The sequence below is a fragment of the Toxorhynchites rutilus genome, chromosome 3, assembly GCF_029784135.1.
Source record: "Toxorhynchites rutilus septentrionalis strain SRP chromosome 3, ASM2978413v1, whole genome shotgun sequence".
NCBI classification, from domain to species: Eukaryota; Metazoa; Arthropoda; class Insecta; order Diptera; family Culicidae; genus Toxorhynchites; species Toxorhynchites rutilus.
This window is the reverse complement of record NC_073746.1, coordinates 314562583-314586090: the sequence shown is the minus strand read 5'-3', so window position 1 is coordinate 314586090 and position 23508 is coordinate 314562583. Positions and strand designations below refer to the sequence as shown.

At 37.1% G+C, this 23508-nt stretch overlaps 2 protein-coding genes and 1 non-coding gene across 3 annotated transcripts in view; 1 reads left to right on the top strand and 2 right to left on the bottom strand.

The window, feature by feature from the left end:
* Positions 1–3947: 3947 nt before the first annotated feature.
* Positions 3948–23508, bottom strand: part of LOC129774454 (uncharacterized) — a 30394-nt gene continuing 10833 nt past the window's right edge. Inside the window, exons 3-5 of the mRNA XM_055778192.1 lie at positions 19257–20193; positions 4153–4323; positions 3948–4086 (exon numbers count right to left, since the gene is read on the bottom strand). Of these exons, the coding sequence (XP_055634167.1) occupies positions 3994–4086; positions 4153–4323; positions 19257–20193 (1201 nt within the window). The 3' untranslated portion in view covers positions 3948–3993. The remainder of the gene's footprint in view (positions 4087–4152; positions 4324–19256; positions 20194–23508) is intronic.
* LOC129779309 (protein disulfide-isomerase A6 homolog) lies at positions 17469–19229 on the top strand. Its single transcript, XM_055786715.1, has 2 exons — positions 17469–17623; positions 17695–19229. The coding sequence occupies exon 2, from the start codon at positions 17807–17809 to the stop codon at positions 19124–19126; it is 1320 nt and encodes a 439-aa protein (XP_055642690.1). The 5' UTR covers positions 17469–17623; positions 17695–17806; the 3' UTR covers positions 19127–19229.
* Trnad-guc (transfer RNA aspartic acid (anticodon GUC)) lies at positions 20269–20340 on the bottom strand. The gene has a single exon. It is a non-coding gene; the product is annotated as a tRNA-Asp (tRNA).

The following is a 23508-nucleotide window of genomic DNA, read 5'->3' as shown; positions in this document are numbered from 1 at the left end:
TTTTCCTCCTTTGCCATATCCAACCATGGCTGCTTGTGTTGGTTTGTTGATGTGATGTGATGCGAAACGATGTGATGTGGTGTATGGTTTCGATGAGAATGATCGTTACGGCAGCGGAGCGGGGATTTTTAAGCTGACTGGCTGGCTCGAGAATTACGCATGTGTGAGACTGCGACCAATGTTTCGTTCATATTTTTTCTTTTTCCTTTCCAATCGTGATTCATTGTATTTCGCTGCTGCTCTGGTTGCCCGTTTTGGTCAGTACGATTTGAGGAGCACAAAATGGACCAATCAAAAATGGACACATAGTGCATTTGGACAATGCTTGATATTTCACAATTATTCAATTATTTATCTCAAGAAAAATGAAATGTTATTCGTTATGATAGATGCGTAGATATATTTCCTATCAATTGATGCAAAAACCTTTGCGATCTATTGAGAAATGCTCGAGTTATAAGCGTTCCAAATCTTGCATTTTTTCCTACTTGTTCAGTGCCTAGATTTCCATTTCACCCCCTATATCTTCCGGTTAGACGTAGTCCTACGTCAAAAAAATATAGTGCCCTCTAATCCAAAGCCACGAAAACAATAAAAAACTACTACAATCAATAATTACGAAAATGAAATCCATTTTCTTTTTTTTTTTTTCAAAGTTCAATATTTTTTAATAAAATTCTAGCTCATTGGCTTCAATTTGACATGTCGATCTCCTAAATCGCTTCAAAGGTTTAGAAGTTATGATTTTTTGAAAAAAGTCATTTTTGAGAAAAAGTGGAAAAAAATTGATTTTGTAAATGGACTCCCTAACAAAAAAAATGAACAAATACGGGTCTAATATTTCGCTATAATAAACAAAACTACCACTTTTTATGGAAATCTGAAAACCACTATATCGGTTTGGCATGGAATGGCTGTATGTAAGGGTGCCAATGAAAATCATCATCTCTAATTTCAAAAAGTTACCTCATAAAAAATGTTCATAACCTCAAAAAAAAAACACCCTACATCAAATATTAGCTCAATCGGACTTAAGGGAGAGTGGCGCAAAGCGGTCAAAGTGTGAGTTTTTTGAAAATCAAAAAATCACCAAAGGAGTAAAGGAAATCGGGGTTTTCGAAAAAAAAATGTTGATGCCAAATGTCTTAAAATTTCATGGAACGTCGAGATGAAGTGTGATCTCGAAAAGAATTTTTTTTGTCAAAAATCGACATTCTTGGACTTAGTTTTTTTTCGGAATACGAAACGAAACGTATTGTTCTGGATACCAATAAAAATAGTTATCTCGATTTTTCATTCGGAACTTGTTGCGAAATGTTGATTTGCACGATAATATACCCTTTGCAAAATATTAGCTCATTCAAACTTCATTTATTAGTGTCACAGACGTAAAAATTTGATTTTTTTTTTTTTTTGAAAAACGAAAAATCACCGAAAAGCGGGGCATTTGGCATCAAATTTTTTTTTCGAAAACCCCGATTTCCTCTACTCCCCCCGTGGGTGATTCTTCGGTTTTCAAAAAACTCAAACTTTGACCGCTGTGCGACACTAGTAAATGAAGTCCGATTGAGCTGATATTTTGCACAGGGTAGTTTTTCGTGGGAATCAAGATTTTTAATCAAGTTCGCTTTGAAAATTCGAGATGGCCATTTTCAGTGGCACTATACTGTATATAATCGAGTCCATCCTGTATATTCAATTCACCCTATTCATTATTCATCTTGGAAATGTTATCATTCAAATGAGATCAACGGTAGATGCAGTTAACATGGTTCATTAATTTAGTCTTAACACGTTGAGCCCCGTGCTCTCGTGGCCGGTTGGTTAGCGTCACACCTAAGGGTGGGTTTAGACTAGTGATATATTCATGTGAAGAAATATGATGAGATTTATAGAAATCGCATCAAACGTTTACACTAGCGTGAACTTCTATAATGAATATATTCATATTTTCGGTGAATTTATTCACCTGAAGTAGAACTGCATCCAACTTTAGTGATTTCTCACCAGTGACAAATTCACAAGCGTTTACATATGCTGAATTTATTCAAGTTATATATACCTCGAATAAGTGTATCATATTTATTCTCACCCGTTTACACCTATTTTTAGGTGAATAAATCCATCTATAGCTATAGTTCTCCCTAGTGTAAACCCGCCATAACATGCCGGGGGTTCGGGTTCGATTCCCGTTCTGGTCGGAGAATTTTTCGTCAAAGAAATTTCCTCCGACTTGCACTGTGGTCACGCGTATTCTAAAGCTTGCCACTCAAAATGCATCCAAGGCGTGTTATTCGGCATAGAAATCTCAACAAATTACGAATAAAAATGACACAAGTAATACTACGTTGAGACGGCGAAGTTTCTATAGGAACGTTAGTGCCATTTAAGAAGAAGAATAATAAGAAGACGTTGAGCCCCGGATTTTTCTTGCTACGCTTTCCATTTAGCCCGCATTAAGAGCGTTTTGCACAATAAAAAAATCAGTCACATACCGTAAAACGACCGAAAACAAACCATGTTTTAAAAAATCCTTATTTTGTGACTGTCAGTCCCAACAGATCAACGTTTTTGTAAAAAAAAATCTCAACGCCATTCCCTAGGGACCGCCATGTGGCTCAACATGTTAACGTCTTTACAACATGGCCTGATTCACAATTTTTCCAATTACCTCGGTTCATGGCTATCTCCCTCCAATTCCGCGGACACCCCGTGCTAATCATGTCCTGTTCCACTTGGTATTACCACCCAGCAAGCATTAAATCGTATAGCTAGCGTATATAAAGCATCACATATCCCATATTTTGAATGGTATATGACGCGCCGGATTATCACATACATGCAAAAGTGGAGGCGATATACATACATGGTAAGTGTTGCGAATTAGTTTGGATAAAAAAACAAGGCGTCGTGCTCAAATTACGTAACTCCAAAAACCCAGATTTTGGACCCCCTCCCCCCTTCTTCTTCTTCTTCAATGGCACTAACGTTCCTAGAGGAACTTCGCCGTCTCAACATAGTATTACTTGCGTCATTTTTATTAGTACTTAGTTGAGATTTCTATGCCAAATAACACGCCTTGAATGCATTCTGAGTGGCAAGCTCTAGAATACGCGTGATCACAGTGCAAGTCGGAGGAGGCTCCCCTCTATGTAACGGAATTTCCTATCTCTAAAACACAGTAAGTAACGCAACCTCGACCCCGCTTTCTCGCGTTACGTAATTCGTGCACGACGCCCAACTCATGTATGCATCGAATACGCCTATTTCCATACGTATACACGATTTATTACACAAAAAACAAAGAGCGGAGAACCTCACGAATCGCCATTTATACATATGAAAATATTTGTGCTTGTATAAGTAGAATTTATTCTATTGGATTTTAGTGGGAGTGAGATATAAATGCTTAAAATAATCTTTTTTGACAAAATGGTGGCCGTTTCGAAAACAAAATGCGATTCAAAACGTTTTTTCTTACGCTTCCCGATTTTTTTTAAAAATAGTAATATTTTTAAAATATGATTTTTTAGAGGTTCATGCGATAGAGAGATACATACAGATTTTATTCATACAAATTCGTCATGAATCGGTTCATTTGAGACATCGTGGATGCCAGTTTGAAAAAACTAGTTTCGAGAAAAACGCGTTCGAAGTGCATTGTTATGGCCGAACCAGGTTAAATAGCGCATAGCCAAAATGCCTTCAATGCCTAAACTACAGAAATATGGAGGAAAAAAATGATTTTTTTTCAAATTTATAGACTAGAATGCTGCCTCAAGAAAATTGCAGCTCATAGGATTCGTTTGCTTTTTGAAGAATATCGGCTCCATCGGCTAGTTAAAAAAACTTAGTTTATTCATTTTTCATACCAAATACATTGAAAAATTATTTCAAAAATATGAAAAGTACATTTCTTCTTGTGGCAATTACACAAATAATATGTATTTTCGGTATTTTTGGTACAACGCTGCAAAGACTGTCTCATAAGGACTATTTCGATCTCTCAGAAACGAAAATTTGCATGTTCCGAGACAATATTTGCAATATATTGTGGATTTGTTCCTGCTCCTCGTCGGTAAGTCCCTGGTAAAATAGTAGAAAAAATAAAGTGAATAATTTGTTGTTCAGAAAAAAATTATTTCGACCTACCGTAAAACAATCGTTCAAAAAAAGCAGCTTGCATTTCTCAAGGGACAAAAAGCATACAAAAAAAATCAGATGAGCCAGCACTTTTCTATCAAGCAAATTACTAAATCTCGTCCGCTCGCCATCTATGACGCCAACCGAGAGACCGACAATGTTTTGAATGCTGAATAGATGCTGTGGATAGAAAGAAAATATTTGAGTCAATCTTTAGTGATCGACATCACATGGCAATTACAATGATTTAAACTGTGCTTCGCGCAAACACTTCAATGGTTTCAAATTTCAGACCTTTCTACTTTTTTTTGAAAGCGAAAATGCAGGCAAGACTGCTGAAATTGTGAATGTTTTTTATGGTGCCGATACTGTAACAGCTAATTACGTGCAATTTCGTTTTCGTCGATTCCGTTCAGGTATTTTTTATGCACCTCACTTGCATCTCGCACAGACAGGCCCGTCGTCAAAAATGTCGATAAAATCACAGAAATAATCGAAGTTGACCGGCATGTTGATAGTCGTAGCATTGCTCAGGAGCAAAAGATCGATCATAAAACAGTTTTAAACCATTTTCGCAAAGCTGGATTCAAAAAGAAGCTAGATGTTTGGGTACCCCACCAAATAATACCAAAAACATAAAGCTCAAACGGTGACCAACCCAGGAAGGTTCTACTGTGTATTTGGTGCGACATGAAATAAAAATTTATTATGAGATGCTTCGTATGGCCAAACACTAAATTTAGATCTCTACTATCAACAACTGGACCGTTTGAAGCTAGCCTTTGACCAGAAACTGTAAGAATTGGCCAACAGAAGGGGTCATGACATCGCAAGACCACACACGTTCTTAATAACTCGCCAGAAACTCCGGGAGCTTGGCCGAAACATCCTAAATAAAATTTTGAATGTCACGCAAAAATAATGGATTTCTTTTTCCCCAACCTGATAATATCGACAATAAGCACAATAATTGACGAATTTACGCAAAGCTGAAACAGCTCATGCGACATCTACATTAGAGCTCAGAACCACAAAAGTGAGGGTGTTTGTTTATTTTACGCACTGAAAAGCAAGATTCGGTGGTGATTATTCATTTTATTTCAATTTAGATTCATTTCAGCCATTGAACGTCGTCAGTATATGGTAAGAAAGTTGGAGTTTTGTATATTTACGATGGTTTCAACACGTGATTTGACCAAAGTCATAGATAATCTTCGAAAATTTTAAGTTTGATAATGCATACCGGTTATTGATACTAAGGATAATTGCGATGAAATCGATATCATATCAAATTGGCTGATATCATTGATTATGTAGGGGCCGATACGAGAAGGATTAGTAGTATTTTTAGCGCAAAACACCCTATTCATCGTAGTTGAAAAAAAAATAAAGTTACAATACTTATAACAAGCCATTCCTCGTAATATACGTAGCACATTGTAAAATGATGATTTTCTAACCTTTTCAGCGTGGAAAGAATACATGAAACCGGGAAATTTGCAGATAAATTCTGATTTTTCTAGAAAATTTGGATGAATTTCATACCAAAAAAACAAAACATCCTCATTTTACTCGCTGCGCCATCTGGTTGTAAATCCAACGTAAATTCGTCAATTGGAAACACAAATTTTCAGAATTGATTATCCACACGACGGATGCACAACGACGCATTCCGATCCCAGCTTCCAACACCCTGTGGAAAATATTTCATTGTAGCAATTCATCGCTTCAAATGTTTTCACAGTCATAACGGAGGGAACTAAAATTCACAACTTATTTTTGAACAAAGTTTGATAAATTATCCAATGTTTATTCTAATTGGTATTGTTATATAACGCATTTCATTAAACTTACCTTTAGGTTTTAAAGTTTATTTCAATAAATGTGAACAATGAAGATATTGCGCAACTACGAACTGGATTTTTTGAGTTTAGAAATGATGATTGAGTGAATACAGCCCCAGTTCATCCACAAAACGGAAGTGTGATAACTCAGTTTGTATATTTCTGCTTTAAAGTTTGAAACGATGAAACTAATTATGGAAACAGTATGTAACCGGAAAATCTTCGATTTGTGAAGTGGTCGTTTGATAGATCTAGGTTAATCTTCTTATATATAAAATTCTCGTGTCACGATGTTCGTTGTCAAACTCCTCCGAAACGGCTCGACCGATTTTAATGATATTATACTCAAAAAACTTGGTAGACATGAGAATAGGTCGTAAACTATATATGATACCGCTAGGATACCTATTACTTTATATTTGATACCGATTAGGGTGGTCCCATGCAAATAAAATCTGAATAACTTTGTTTTCGTTTTTTTTTTGCATAAATTTGGCTTGGAAAAAAAACTTATTACCAATTATAACAAATTTTCACCCTCATCTCCTTTTTTATCGCGATATATGTATTTTTATATAAACGATACCAAATAATTGATTCGTCTTTCGTTTTTTAAACAGGACGAATTTATTTACGTTGTTTAATGCCAGATGGCACTTCGTCCTCTTCATCGAATTTCACCCTACACATACGCAAGTAACCTCAATTCGACTAAAACTAGGAATATCGCCGGCGAGTTGGAAGCCTTTTTGGATGAGCACAATGAATTATTGAAATTATTCTAATCACACCCATGCTCGGAATGCAAAATAACAGTCACGCTATTGTCGTCAATCCTGATAAAAAACCGATTGAAGATCACGTGTGTAGATCCAATGCGCCACAGTTACTCTAATTATTAGGAACATCATTACTCATTTTGAATTAATATTTTAATATTATGTGGTTGGAGGAGACGAAACAAACAAAAGAGTGCCCTCGATGGATTCTTATGTGTGTCGTTTGATGAATTGGCGCAGTCAGGACAACGTCATTCTAGGATGTCTTGAGCTGTTTCAATAATCCATGGTCAACATATTCGCAAAGGTAGAGAGCGAACGACTGCGATTCCTATGAGACAATCAACAGAAGCGGTTCGAGGAATGATAGCGAGACGCTATCATGAGTAACACCTACACAGCCTTTGTTCAAACGACAGCACGTGTGTTCAAACAAAAGAAATGCAGTCTTCAATGGGCTCTATTACAAAATTACACGTATTTCGTCCAACATGTTGCTGGATGTATACAAGTTTTATAGAAGAATCGTTAAGTTCGGATTGTTTTCTAAGTATTTGAACAACATCGAGTAATGATTTTCATCCAAATTTAAGCAATTTGAAAATATTTTCGTGTCTGCTAATCTGATACAGATTAAATTGCTCCACGAATACGGATTACTTATTCTGAAGTTTATTTTGCGCCGAGGCAAGGTTGCTACATTTCATAGCAGGAATGATCAGATTTCTGAATGCAAAAGACGAATCCTGAGATCCGATCGATCCGGTCCATTTCTCTGTACATCATAGATCTCATCTCCATCTCCACATCACATTCAGGTTCGGGAAGTTCCCACGGTCCAATGCAATACACGGTCAAATCTTCACATATCTGCTCGATATCCACGTGGAATCTATCCTTCATCGATCATAATCAATTAATTTTATAGTTGAAACATTTGAACACACATGTATTGCAATACATTAGTTATTTTTTATTCAACAGTCAAAATATTCACTAGAAGTAATTTATATGGCAGAACAACGTTTGCCGGGTCAGCTAGTATATTGTATAGTATAGGCCAAAAATAATAAAAATACAATGTCACAATTATTTGAATTCTCAAGCGCAAATGGATTAAATTTTCCTAGAGATAATATGTATTCAGACCACTGGAAGTACTCCAGAATTTAGAGTAAAAGTCGCTTTGTTGTTGAATTCATTCTAAATGTTTGTGGATTTTCAGCTTGGAAAAGCTTGAAAAAAGCAAGTGAATTACCCCGAGATAAAAGTCTCCTTTGATTACTAAGAACAAAAGTAAACAAGTGAAACTGATAAAATAGTGAGCGAATGACACTAAGACAAAAGCCCTACAACTATTGAGGATATTTTCGGCCAATAGCTAGAATTTCATGGAAAAAATATCTCTCGAAATCCCATCTACGCTATCATACTGAAATGTCTTCACATATTTCATAATGTCTTCAAATTGTCTTCACAGTAAGTCAAATGTCTTCAAAATGACATGTCTTCAACCCTGGCATCTCTGATCTGGAATCAACAGCACTCTGGCGTAATGGCAGTTTTAGGCTATGTTCTCATTGCAGCGTGGCTTGTGCGGGTCGCGTGACGCTCAAGATAAATCGTGTATATTCTTAGCGATGTATTCACACCAGGCTGAAGTGCCATGAGCGAGATTTTTGCGTGTTGCTGGCGTGCAAACGAAAACACATTTTGTTTTATTATATTTCCATTTTATTCACTACGAGGATATTTAATTTTGTGAAGACATATCAAAATAAAGAACTAAGAAAAATGTTGTATCATGAAAGCTAACGCAAACTGCATGCAAGAATGTGGCAACTCCTATTGTGGGAAAAATCCGAGCGGCGAGTAGAATCGAGAAGCACCATATTTTATTCGCTGAATTGTTTATTTGTTTTGCTTCCTCCACTGTTTGTATTTTAGGCAAATAAATTTCCCGTATACTTATATCTAAATAAGAACATATATCGCAATTACGATTTTGTAATTGCATACAGTAGTTTACATTTAATATGACATGCCGAGGCATCACTCAGTGTCGCATTAGAGGTGATTTTGACCTGTAATTGCGATGAGAGTGGTACAGTGTCGACGTCTGGTGGCCAGGGTTGCCATAATAAAATCTGTGTTTTTGGTTTCAAATCTTATCTTGATTTTTTCTCAGAAAATCTGTATCGAAATCTGTATTAAAGGGCCTGGTTGGGTAAGGAAGTAAAAAGTTCCAAACCAAAACACCAGCTCTATGGAAAATATTATACAGGTCGGACTCGATTATATACAGACTCTATTATATATGATTCGATTATCTACAATTTTGGACTCGATTATATACAGTTTGAATTTTTTTATGTATATCTGTTTTCATGTGAGAAAGATGTTCTTCTTTTATATTCAAAAAAACGAAAAATATATGCATAAAAACAAATTTAAAAAATGTTTTTCTTGACTCGATTATATACAGAGAAAAGAAATCGGATACTTTATATAATCGAGTCCGTCCTGTATAAATTTCTTATTTGGTACCCTATACAATATTTTTCATAGAGCTGGTGATTTGGTTTTGGGACACTTTTTACTTCCTTACCCAGCCAGGCCCTTTTAAGTTCCACCTTGAAGCATTATATTAGCTTTAGTATCGTTGACTGGCATAATTATTGTGAATTTGACGATTTTGATGGTATCCACTTAGAAATACGCATTCACTGTGATGTAGCATGAAAAAGATAAAAAGTATTATTTACTATTGTAAAGCTAGCCGACGACACAGACTTTTGCATCTTTTCGCCTGATTAGAGATGAGAAAGCAGTTCTTCACGCTACATATGAATGCCAAAATGACTCTCACTCAGACTTATTCGAATGTTATACGAATAAAATTGATGAGATGGGAAAAATATTATTGAGGTCAAGCCATAACTAATATTGGATCGTTATTTTGAAAAATCTGCAAATCTGTATGAAAACCCTAAAAATCTGTAATCTGTAACTACAGGTTCTTGGTTTCAAAAAGTCTGAAAAATCTGTATAAATACAGATTATTCTGTAGATATGGTAACCTTGCTGGTGGCGACATTCAATGTAGGGTAGGGTGGCAATGGGAAAAATTTCATCATCGAATTTCAAAAACCGACCATGTACATGTTGTTGTTTGGCCCAAAAAAATGATCTGTTCAAAGTTCCAGCTCAATCGGACATGATTTAGGGGTGCCTCAAAGCGCTAAAATTTTGATTTTTTTATCCTCGAAAATCTTCCAAGGGAGGAGTAAGGGAAATTTGGAAAATCGATTTTTTTTTCAATGCCAAATGACTTAAAAATGCATGAAACGTCGAGATCTGGTGTCATCTTGCAATATTTTTACTCATATATCCTAGCTCATTGGCTTTAATTTGATATATCGATCATCTCGGTTAAAATTATAACTCAAAAAAGAAAAAAGGACACATCTGATTTTGAGTAAAACATGTAAATGTGTAAAAAATCCTCAGTTTTCAAGAAAAAATATAGAAAATTATAGCACCGTTGGTCTCAAAACCATGTGAACAATAAAAAATGGATACAATCAATAATTACGCAAAAAATTCAAATTTCTTGCGTGCTTGATATTTTCCAAAAAAGACTAGCTAATCAACTTCAATTTGATGTGTCGATCATCTGAATCGGCTTAGTGGTTCAAAAGTTATGAGTTTATAAAAGTCATTTTTGGGAAAAGTGAAAAAAATCTAATCACCAAAATATATAGTTTCAATGTTTTACCACAACGAAAGCAAGCTACCAAGTTTCACGAAAATCTTAATACCACTATATCAGTTTGGTATGGAATGGCTGAAGTAATACCACAATAGTTCACAAATTTCAAAGCTCGCGTTTTTCTTGTTGTTTTTCATGTCTTTTAGTGCGGCCATAATAATAATTAGGATTACTGCATTTGGATTGATACTAGAAAATATAAGTATGATTAACTTCCTTGAATAGCGGATGTGATATAATCCACTTTATATTTGTATATATTTATATATACAGGGAAACTTCGATATAACGTACCCTCGATATAACGTACACATTTCCAAAGTGTAAAGGAAAATTTTTTTCAATATTTTTTTTCTGATAGAACAATAAATTATCTGTATTGTGATGCTAAGACAAGTTTTGTACCTTCAATCAATCCCGAAATACAGCTGGTTTTATGATTCCGGATTTTAAATGAATCAATATTTACTCAACAGTACGAAGGGAATCATCATGAGAAAGGCTGGGTTCGTCTTCTGATTGAAGCTATTCATTAACTGTACTAAAACAGCAACACAATAATGTATTATAGACTACGTTTGTGAGTACTTTATTGTGCTTCGATATAACGTACAATTCGATACAACGTACAATTTTGAAAGTGAAATGTACGTTATATCGAAGTTTACCAGTATTTTTAAACGAAAACATTTGCCAAACAAAACTAAAAACTTTTGCAATACTGTGTCTTTATTTTTTGAGTGTAACATTCAAAGACCCTTCAATAAAAATGGCATTGGAACAACAGAGTAAAACTGACATACAACTATGACGGATGGCGCGTGCTCCAACTAGCGAACCACCAATTAAAAAGCACTCCAACTAAAAAAGCGGCAATAAGCGAATGTGTACTGTAAAACTGTAAAAAATATATAAAAAATATACAATCGAAGACTCTTTCTGTCGTTTATGAGTTTGTTTTTTTAAGTTACTACTAGGCGGATGGCGGTTGGCGGATTAATAGAAAGATATGATATGTTGATCCTTGAAATAAGTTTGAAAGTTAAGAATTGAAAAAAAAAAAAATTCATGTGAATGGAGACGACTTTTGTGTACAGCACATGCCACTGGGGCCTGATTAAGTAAGTAAAATTTCTTCCAAAACGTCATATCTTTTCAACCATTGAGTCGATTTCAGATATCGACATATCAAATGAAATCTTATTCTTCTATGAATCAAATTCAATCGGTCATTCAAACAAACGCAGAAATTAAATACTACAGAAAAACTTTAATTATAAAGCTTAGAAAATTTTCCACAATTCGCTCTTTCACACTAAATTTCTATCTTGTCGCAATTCTAAGCCTCTCAAATTGAATTTTCATAATGATCAAAAACGAAGAGCAGGAAAAATTAACAGATGATGGGGGGGGGGGGGTAAATAATAAAGCAAAGGTAATCATGGATTTTTAATAACCATCTCGAAAAAATATTGAAAAAAAAATCTTTTTTAATTTCTCTTTCAAATTTTGATAAAATTGCACTGTATGGTTACAAAAGGGCAATATTAATATTTGAATAAACTTATGTAATTATAAACATGTTTATATAAACCTTCCCATCTTATCATTCTTCATTAAATACCTTAAAGATTCTTAAAGACAAAAACGAAACCATGACATAAAGATGCCAGAGTTGCCAAATATTATAAAATTTCGGATTATTTTAATTTCTGTTCTTATGAATCGTATTTGGTTGGTGCGAATTTTATGATTTTGCATATTTTCAGTAAGGCAATCTCAAAAAGGATAAAGTATAAAATAAGTCTTTTAAATACCCATATCTATAATATAATAATGATATCCATAACAACTCGTTCAAGATTGTCTGGAGAATGTTTTCTCGTTGATTCGTGCAAAACAACGGCGCTCAACTCCATTGTAATTCAGAAAAAACTTGAAAATCGTGACTCTTTCGCAATACATGACCGTAGTACCGAGTGCTTCGCATACAGCCGATACACAAGAACATCTTGTTGGATTGATGGACTTGCTTTAGTGATAATGTGGATAACATGAATATTGAATTCGACTATGAGTACACCGTCGATGAAGTGAAAACTTTCCTCGACAGAACAGAACAAAATTCGTAGCATCAAAATAAGTCAGCGGGAAAGAACATATCAGCAGTGTAACAATTGGTAGTCAGCAAAACACATCCTGGATGGTATCAAACATCTCTTTTTTCATATTTACGAGCTGGAGCTAACAACTCTGCCATCTGCATAGTGAAAGATGAGACTTTTCATTTTTTCTAACCAATGGAAATTATATTCCGAAATATGAAAACGCATTAGGACCTAACGAAGCTAAATTGACAAATGAGTGTTTGCCGTTCACTTTACTCGATTGTGAAAAACACATGCATAAACATGCATATAATTCCTTCACATTCCCTTTAACCTAAATATCGTAATATTCATTAAATTCACCATCTCTAAATTCAATACAAATCCAACGCTATTTTTTTTTTTTGGCAACACTGAAAAAATCGGCTTTGTTTACAAAATTGATCGAAATCAGCCAATCAGAAATCAGAACGACTGACAGAAATTTGGTCCGTAAAAAACCCCCTATTGTCTGATCTTATCTTAAGGTAGGTTTAGAGCTCCCGTGAACGTGAACGCGGACAAACACTTTTTTGTTAATAATTCATCAGTCTATATATAAAACGCGAGGAAAACATCTTGAAACGATAGGAAGAAACATGTTCAAACACAATTCATATTGATAAAAATGAATTAATTCAATATTTCACAACAATTTTGAATTTCCACCGTGGAATCGAGATGTTGGTGAACTCACCATAGTTCACCGACTTCGGTGAACGTGAACGTGAATGTGAAAACAGTGGTGAATATAGACGTCAAAATATTTCCACGTTCATGTTCACGTTCGAATGTCCCAAGACATTCTGAAAATTATTTCACCGCGAACTGTAAAAGGATATGTTTAGCAATTCTCAAGTTTTCAATGAAAATTTTGATATGGATGCAATTTCAACCAATCTGATCTCTGCACGGGTTAAAAAACTTCGTTGGTTTCGGTTGATTCGTGAACAACTGTATATTTTATCCGAATTACTTTATTGAAGATTTTATTTTATTTTAAAATGAACGTGAACGTGAAAAAAATTATTCTATTCATCACGATTTTTTGAATTGTTTTTTCGCAATGTAGTTCACCGTGAAATGATCGTCCTATTCCACCGCCTGTTCAAGTTCACGTTCACGGGTACTCTAAACCGGCCTTCAGACGTAAACAAGCGATGAAAATGTGGACACTTTTTAGTGAGTGAATTGTATGGAGTTCCACTGCTGTGGTGATCACTGATAGGCGATGACGGTAAGTAGAGTGAGATAGCGATAATCGTGCCGTACACCTGGGTAAAGTGCGCTACACATATACCGTCCCGTCACCGTGAAGTCAACGTAAAGGAATGAAATGGTAAATATTCTCCCATGGAAACCGTATGGTAGCATTCACATACACTATCACCGGCAACTTTGACGTCGGCAAAATAAGTCCAAGAGAATAGTTGACGGGACGGTGACGATGATATATGTGTAGCGCACTTAATTCTATTTAACTGTCAGATAAGACAGATAAGATAGACATGCCAGAGCGAGATGGAAAATGGAAGGTGGGAAGATTTTTTAAATCTGTGACGTCACAGACTTTGTTTATGTATGTAAGTTTTCTTATAATAGTCCACTACATAGGAAAAGTGTTGTTATTAAAAGTAAAAATAAGCAAATGAACGAACTAGTTTTAGCGTTAAAAATCATAAGGGCCCGACATTTTAACAGAAACTGATATTTCTGTGTTTTTGAAGTGTTCTAAACTTAATTTCAATTCAATTTTATTTCTCGTTACGTCGACCAAAAACGTAAACGAACAAAGTCAGAGTCACAATCTTTTGTTCCTTTTTTATCCCATTTATTTGTTTAAGGCTCATTAGCATTTTAGCTGTACCAGAGCCGAATTTGAATCGTGTACATGTCACATGGTTATCATATCTATAATTAGCACATTACATAGTTGCCATTCGCCAGTATTCCTTCTATACCATTACAAATGTTACATTCACACAGTAGCCATTTAGGCGTAAGAGTTATTCTTTCTGTTCTTCCATTATCCAGTTGGACCACCGGACAGCGGAGACAGTTGATTGATCATTGTTGAGTTATTTATAGAACAGTAGCCCGATGTGTCTGGCAGAGCAGAGCAGTTGTATGGATGAATCGATCTTATTTCGACCGTGGATCGATCTCCATCGCTGATGATTGTTGCGTGGACGTAGCTATTCTGTAACAACACAAAGATGATCAATGAGGGCCCTGAGTTATGAACTCACGATCGATCGCTTACTAAGCTTGTTCCTTTGACGGATAAACATTTGACAGTGCATGGGGAAAAGGTTGCAAGTTTTTTCCATGTAAAATCAACTTGAAAAAAAAATTTATTTGACTCCGTATGACTTAGATTGAGATGAAAAGTTTTCCGCTTGAGTCTTATTTTTAGACGACTGAAGTTTTCAACACTCTAAAAGCCCCCCGCAGACTGCAGACTGACTTGTCGATCGATAGTTCGGTCGGCTTCTTAATCAGTACGGAGAGGTATGCATGTGCGCACATTACACCGATTCAGTTGGGTCGGTTTTTGCATCAGTAGGCCGATCCGAACAAACTGTCGGCTGAAAAAAAGTCTCTAGTGTGCGGGGGCTCTAATTGTAAAAAAAGTACAGTAGAACCCCGATTATCCGCGGAATAGTCTGGCTAGGTCACCGCGGATCACGAAAATCGCGGATAATGCAATTAATGACTAAAAAAGAAATGCAAACACAAAATTTCAGCATGATAACTATGTTTTATCAATAAAGGAATCATTAAACTATCCATCTATAAGGTTGTGTACGCCAGAAGTCAAATAATGTGAAAACCATGACCAAAACAAAAATGCACAGTTCTACACCTCACTGATAATTTCCGGGAAAGTCCATAACATTACTATGGAACTCGCTTTCGCGGATAAACCGCATCGCGGATCATCCGCTCGCGGATAATCGAGGTTCCACTGTAATTCCAATTGCTGACAAAAGTCAAACTTTCATGATGTTGCTCTAGAATCCAAACATAGTAGACATTAGAATACTATTTCTGAAATCAAAGAAAAAATTAAACATTTTAGTTCTCGATATGTTCTGTTTTTTTTCCTAATGCAATTAGCTTCTGTATATCCTCTTTCAACGTTATTCGTTGACACATTCATGTTTGTACCATTTGAGTAACTGACTGGTATGCCTGGTATGTGAACTTCCTATCTTCCTGGCTACTAAAACAATCAAAGTTCAACACAACCAAAACCCGTGAATCTTCCCACCTTCTATTCTTCATCTCGATGCCAAAGTCCTGCGTTCACACGGCTTACAGAGACAAGGCTAGCTACTCCGGATCAGTCATTTTTTAGTGACGTCATCTGAGTCGTTGAAGTAAACAATGTGTTCTTTTTTTTTTTATTTTTCGTGCTTTGTAAGTTTGTGCGTTGATAATATAGTTGATTATATTTAACACCATGAATAATTTGATAAAACATTTATCCACAAAGAACATAATTCTCGGTTTTTCGGAAAGCGAAAGTATCTCTTTTTTGGTCCGATAATGTCATTTTCATAATTTATACACCCGCTCACAGCGCATTGAACCATTTTCGATTTTTCATTTCAGGAACATTTACGCGTAAATCGGAAAACAAAATACAACTGGCGACTGCTTACACTGACAATTCGGATGACGTCATCAAAAAAATTTTTACTCGCTAAAGAACTAGCCTTGTCTCTGTGAGCCGTGCTGCGTTCAACGGTTCCATTGCCCATGTATATGTGCGAACTTATCCATTCGGCACCCACATACGTGCAGTTCATCCAATAGGGCGCTTGCAGCGTGCATATGTATTAGTGATCTGTTGGGCAGGCAAAAGTGATCGCTCCATAGGAATTATATGGAGCGACAAGATTGAGCTTTGTTTAAATAATTATTTTAGCGAAATAGTTATAAAGATTACGCGCTAATCTATATGAATAACATGCGAATATATGTTTCTTCACATAAAAATATTTACTTTTAGCGTCAAAGCCATACACACGGGGAAAAATAGAAATTTCTGTTTTGGCCATGATTCATATCAATGGAAGCAGATTGATTATTCAAAAATTTTCACAGAAATAGTGCAAACTGCACATTGCGATTGTATAGCCGGATTAGGTGAAGTGTGCTCCCATTTAGGTTTTAAGCTTTTTGCTGGTCTCGTGAAAGAATAAACTATAATGAATATTCGTGTGCAGATATCCTTAATCGGCGGCTAGTTCCGCCAAAAAAGCAGTTGATTATGTTGAAATTAAGGACATTTTCAGCCTGAAATATCAACCAACTCTCAGATATGATTTCCGAGTACCCGAATGCTCTGCGGAGAAGCTAAATACGTTTATAAGAAAATTTATCGGAAACGGAAAAAATCCATCGATTGACCAATTCATGGAAATACAAGGAAGCATTCAAACGTGAGCTCGAGACTCTGTGACTTTGATCTAGGTGCGAAAATGTTGATAATCCTTTTTCTGCCAATTTTTCGATTCCAATCTAATGGGAGAGTCGCTCAATGAACATCGCGAAATAGGTGCTAGTAAACTAAATAATATGCGTTACACAAAAACTCTTGTTCATAAAATAGCTTGCCTAACTGTTTCACAAAGTTCATGTTAGCTCTATGCACTATTAGAATGACCGTAACTCTATTTAAATCATCTACAAGAACGCCGATTGATAAAAATCCGCTTCTGCTGCATAGACACTACGAATGTAAACAAGCGAATGTGTGCCCAACACATGCTCTGCATGTATGTGTAGCAAGAGCCCTATAGAGCGTCCATTACTACAAACATATCTGGAGAGCCAATCCCGTTTCAACAAATCATACAGTTTCATTTCTGACGGCGCCCGACTTGCTCAAGAATATATCAATAGGCGGTGAACGCCGTATCTGAGAGGGTATTTATTAAGTCGATTGAAAACATCATGTTCGCTGTGTGGCGATAGCGACTAACTAAATTTCATTGCAGTGATAACCGGCTAGCCAGCGGCACACGTAAACGTATACTTCCATCATCGGAAACAGCAGCAAAAGGACACAGCAGAGTAAAGACTGAATAGCTCCTAACAGGAGAGTGAAAAATGGGCACGTCATCGCTATATGTCGGTGTAACTTTACTGGCATGTTTTCTGAGCACCGCCTGTGGGCTTTATTCCTCCTCCGACGATGTGATTGAGCTAACCGGAAGCAATTTCGAACGGTTGGTGGTGAAAAGTGATGAAATTTGGGTGGTTGAATTCTACGCCCCATTCTGCGGCCACTGTCGCAACCTGGTGCCCGAATACAAAAAGGCAGCTACCGCACTGAAAGGAGTGATTAAGGTTGGCGGTATAAACTGCGAGGAAGAGCAGAGTCTCTGTGGACAACATGGAGTCCGCGGGTATCCAACTATCAAGATTTTCGGAGCAAACAAACGTTCGCCGGTGGATTACAACGGCCAGCGAACGGCGAAAGATATTGCCGAATCAGCACTTGCGGAAGCTAAAAAGAAAATTAAAAATGTGCTCGGAGGCGGAGGTGGATCCAGTGGACCATCGTCTGACAGTGGAAGTGGTGACTCGAAGGACGTAATCGAATTGACCGACTCGAATTTCGATAAGTTGGTGCTGAACAGCGATGATATATGGTTGGTTGAGTTTTTCGCTCCATGGTGTGGTCATTGCAAGAATTTAGAGCCCCACTGGGCCAAGGCAGCTACCCAGCTGAAGGGCAAGGTGAAACTTGGAGCACTGGACGCTACCGTTCACACCCTCAAGGCACAACAGTACGGTATCCAGGGTTACCCATCGATTAAATTCTTTGCCGGTGGACCAAAAGATCGAGATACAGCTCAGGATTATGACGGAGGTCGGACCGCTTCGGATATTGTCAACTGGGCGCTGGAAAAGTACACTGAAAACATTCCTGCTCCTGAAATTATCCAGCTCACTTCCGAAGACGTGTCGAAGAAGACTTGCCTTGACAAGCCGCTCTGTGTGATTTCGGTTCTTCCACACATCCTGGATTGCGACGCCGATTGTCGCAACAAATACCTTGCCATTTTGGGAAGGATGGGCGAGAAATACAAGAAGAAACAGTGGGGCTGGCTGTGGAGTGAGGGCGGTGCGCAACCCGAGATAGAAGCTACCCTGGATATCGGAGGTTTTGGCTATCCGGCTATGGCCGTTGTCAACGTCAAGAAAATGAAGTACTCTCTTTTGCGGGGATCATTCTCCGGGGACGGAATCAACGAATTCTTGCGGGATCTTTCGTACGGTAGAGGACACACAGCTCCGGTAAAAGGTGCTGAACTACCTAAAATTCATAACATCGAGCCATGGGATGGAAAAGATGGCCAGTTGCCAGAGGAGGAAGATATCGATCTGTCCGATGTAGATTTGGACGAAAAGGATGAACTGTAGGCGAGTTGGAGTCAATGATCATATGTTAAGATTTAGGATTAATAGAAAAAAACATTGTCATTTCCCGTTCAATAAAAAAAGGAAAAATAGGCATAAAATAAAACTTAAATTATCAATGGAAAGAACTCACCATTTTTGGGTCATCTTCTTCGCCCGGTAAATACTTCGTTTGGTCATACTGGAAGTGCAACCCAAGCTTTCTCGCTTCTCCCGCAAACACAGGAATCTGTGCCATCATGTTGGTGATCAATCGCAACTTGATGACCGCCAGCTTCTCCATACAAGACAGCGTCATATTGGTCAAATGTGGCGTCCGATAGCTGGCAGCCAGTCGTTTGTGCTCCCTCAATAAATCGAGTTTCCGTTTGATTCGATCGATTTCCGACTTCTTGTACCCAGGTTGAGTATTGCTTGAATTTAGTTGCTTCTTAGATTCGTAGAGATGCTGCAATTCACACGGTCTAACTACGAATTGAGCGGGATTTAAAATTTTTATTTTGTTTATCACTTGTTCGCGGAATTCGTGATAAAATCGGTCCGATCCGCGTAGGAGGGCGTCAAATTGTAAAATTTTTCGTTTTGCCACGCACGCATCCCGCTCCAAATGATCCATCTTGTCCAGAACATCCAATGTATCGGGTTCTGCCAAATCGTTTTGAAGTCGTTCGCACGATTTCAACATTTTGTATCCGTACTCTTTCCAGTATACCAAAAGCTGTTCCTGAAAATCCGGGCGGGTATAGAAATCCCTCAAACTTTCCGCATAGATCAACAGTTCGCGAAGCAGACGTAGATTATCTTTGAACTCGGCGAGAAGCTTTGCATGCGTAACTTCAAGCTGGTGCATGTCACGCGTGTGCTTTTCCATCATATTTTTCTGCTCTTTGATTCGTTGTGCACAATCATCGATGTCCCTTAGCTGGCCTAATTTCAATTCTATAAGGAATTTGCTCCACAGTTCGACGCGGCTTTCTTGCCTCAATAAGAGGTGCGTTTGTTCAGATATTTGCGTTATGAGAGTGGGAATTTCGGACCATTGTACACACGAGCGATACAACCCGGAGAATCTGAAACATTAAAAAAATCAAAATTTGTTGTAAAGATTTGAATCATAAAAACTGGGAAAAGTACGTAAAAAAGCTCTCCCCGACAGGGAATCGAACCCTGGTCTCCCGCGTGACAGGCGGGGATACTGACCACTATACTATCGAGGACATGCTGTATGTATTTTCAAAAACCACTTTTCAATTATCAGAAACCGAAAATGCTGTCAAGTGGTATTACCGCACTTAAATAGGACAGCTCGATGTTTTAACCCTTCAACGGGCCGTGGGAACCATAATAAAATCTGTATTTTTTACCTAAAAAATCTTTTTATCTTAGTTCTCTTCCAAAAAATCTGTATGGATATTTGTATTGTATTTATATGTCTTATTTTTAGCCATAATTTGAGCTTTATTATCACTGTTTGGCATAGTTATTATACGATGTTGAAGGTAACCACGTAGCTCTAGTAAACATATTTATTTATTTATTTATTTATACATTTATTTGTTCACAATGATTCTGTAGTAACTGTAAACATATACATTGTAGTAAAAACACAATGCTTCATTGAGGTGTAATGAAAATTTAAACAGTTGCATTTTTTCATGCTTGTTCGCATTTCGCAACGTAAATACTCTTATCATAACATATGCTAGAGCACACACAAAATTGTATGGCTTGCAATGGTAACATACTGGATAACCGCCAAAGAATGAAAACATAGATTCAAAACTGGATAACTGTCAACGAATGAAAAGGGGACATTAAATTGGTATGAAGCCATGTACTCAGGATAACGACAGGTTCTGATAGAATTTTTATGCTACATAAATTAATCGGTATGCTTTCATTTATATTTATATTTTTTGACCTTTAATTTTTCAACCGTTTAGCAATTCATTTCAGCAGTAGTTATTTGTCTGCTCTTGTCCAGTTCAATACCAGTTTAACAGCTTCAACTCCGACTAAGATTTTGTGGGTTCTATAGATTCTGCTCAAAATTTCCAAAGTCTAATACTGCGTCCTTAGACTTGATGCATTGTTCTGGGCATGTATTATCCAGAGTAAGATAAAAAGTTCTGGTCGAAAATGTCCACGGTGTGGGGGGCAGGGGTATAGCCAATGTCCACGTGAATACGTGAGATGAATATTTGAGAAAAAAAAACAATCACATCTATATTTAAAAATCAACGAAATCTGTTTTTCATTTCCAAGAACTTTCAAACTTTCCTTCATGCTTGTTCTGCATCTTTAACAGTAAAAAGGTTGAGCTGCCTGATATGTTTTTCAAATACTTGTCAGTGTGAACACAATGGTAGAATTCGTGGTTATTGAAGATGCTTAAAATGAAATTGCTACAGAAGTAAATATCTAGCAATTTGGTGTCAGAGAACTAATCAGTTTGTGAAGATTTATCGTGTTGATCAAGAGCTTCTCGATAAGTTACCAAATATCCTATGTACAATGTTGAAAAGAAAGCATTACAGCATTACGCGAAATACTCTTTTATGATTTTGTTTTTGAATATGAACGTATTTCTTACAATGGAAAGGATGTAAACAAGCCATTGTTTGTATTCATTTTAAAATTTATATAAAACTCCAATTAATTGGATTTTTTCATCCAGTTTGTGCATAGATGTTCAATGGAGTTGGGGTCCGGGGACTGGGATGTTCACTCAAGCATTTTCATCTTTTTGGACTGGAAATAGCGTTACGCAACCTTCAAGGTGTGCCTTTAATATTCATTTTCCTGAGTAACGGCTTTAAGTTGTCCTCCAAGACATTGACATAGGACCCAGCAATCTTCTTTACATCAGTCTTGACGAGATTGTCCACCCCATTCCAAGTAAACAACCCCACACAAGCAGTGATCCTCCACTTGCTTGCTGTCCTTTAAAATAAGAACAGAGCAGCAGGAAATACATAGCTCATCGTGTTGCTCCTTAGTTATTTCTCTATGCAATGCAGATGTAACGTCAGTCAATTTTCAACATCAGTTATCAACTAAAGAAAGCAGTTCTTGCTACCGAGAAAATTCGTTAATGCCATCCTGCATACACTGTGTTGTAATTTGATGCCACTTTTAATTCGGAAACCATACATGGGTTTGTGAAAACTAAATGATCAATTTAAAAAACCCACCCACCAATAAGTTCAGGAACAAGCATAAACAAAAAAAAACAGTTTATATTATATGTCATATTAGAATGCATTGGTATTGTGAAAAACTTTTAATAACTCTTCTTTGAATGGTTTAATGGCCCTGAAAAGCGCCGTGTTTTACGGTGGCTGGTTTTGCCACTAAAGCAGTCTGCATAAACAAACTTTTTCTTTCTTCTACCTGCTGCCGTTTTGCGATTGCGTTTGCCACTCGCTGAAACTAGTTGTTGCCTTGATGAGCGCCGAACCGAAGCTGCTCTGTTCTTGATGCGGGTTTTCTGATTGTCGTGAGCAGCTTTGCAAGCCAACTCGAGCACTCCGACGGCCGAAACTCTATAATCGCTGTTAGGTATACTGGTGCTCCGGCACCAATCCGTTCGGCCTAGTTACCCTTGCGGAGCAATCAATGAATGCGAACAACAGGGAACTGGAGACCTGCACGGTTCGAGTGAGACTTTTCCTTTCCCTTAACTTGTCCTCCTTTGTTACGTCCACACGTCCACGTTGATGCTTGTTTTCTTTTTATGATGTGATGCGATGCGATGTTAAACGATGCCGTACAACCACACTGGCTTACGGTTTGAAAGAAAATGAGATATTTTTTTGGGATCCGCGCGTTTTATACTCTAGCGGTACACGGTCACAGGATAGAGACAAATCGGCAGACTCAGCCAAAGGGGCGAGTACAACGAGACGAACGAATGAGCGTTAAAAGGCAGCGATGGCAAAAAAATACATTCATTACGATTTGTTCGCTCGTTGGATTCACACGCAGGCTAAAAAGGGTCCTTTTCAGGATCACAAAATTATCTTCAATCTAAAGAGTTTATTGTTTTGTTATCACTCAATATCCCCATCATGTTCGGCTAAACTTTTCTGTTTAGCGATTGCGTTTGCCACTCGCCACAGCTTTCACAGTTGGAAAATTTCTTCCCATCCAGCTTGTGACATATTGTACAGTAAATTATATTCAATGGCACGTCGCATTACCACCACTCAGTGTCGGATTGGAGGAAATTTTTATAATTTTGTAATTGTAATTGAACATTTGCGATGACAGTGGTACAGTGTCGACTTTCAATGTGGGGTCATAATTTGGACCCCGAACTCTATGTTTACAAAAATGTCCAACTAAATATGTCGCATTACAGGTCCGTCCAATTAGCTAAATGT

Coding starts and splice junctions, on each gene's coding strand:
- LOC129779309 (XM_055786715.1), top strand. CDS start 17,807: ATGGGCACGTCATCGCTATATGTCGGTGTAACTTTACTGGCATGTTTT.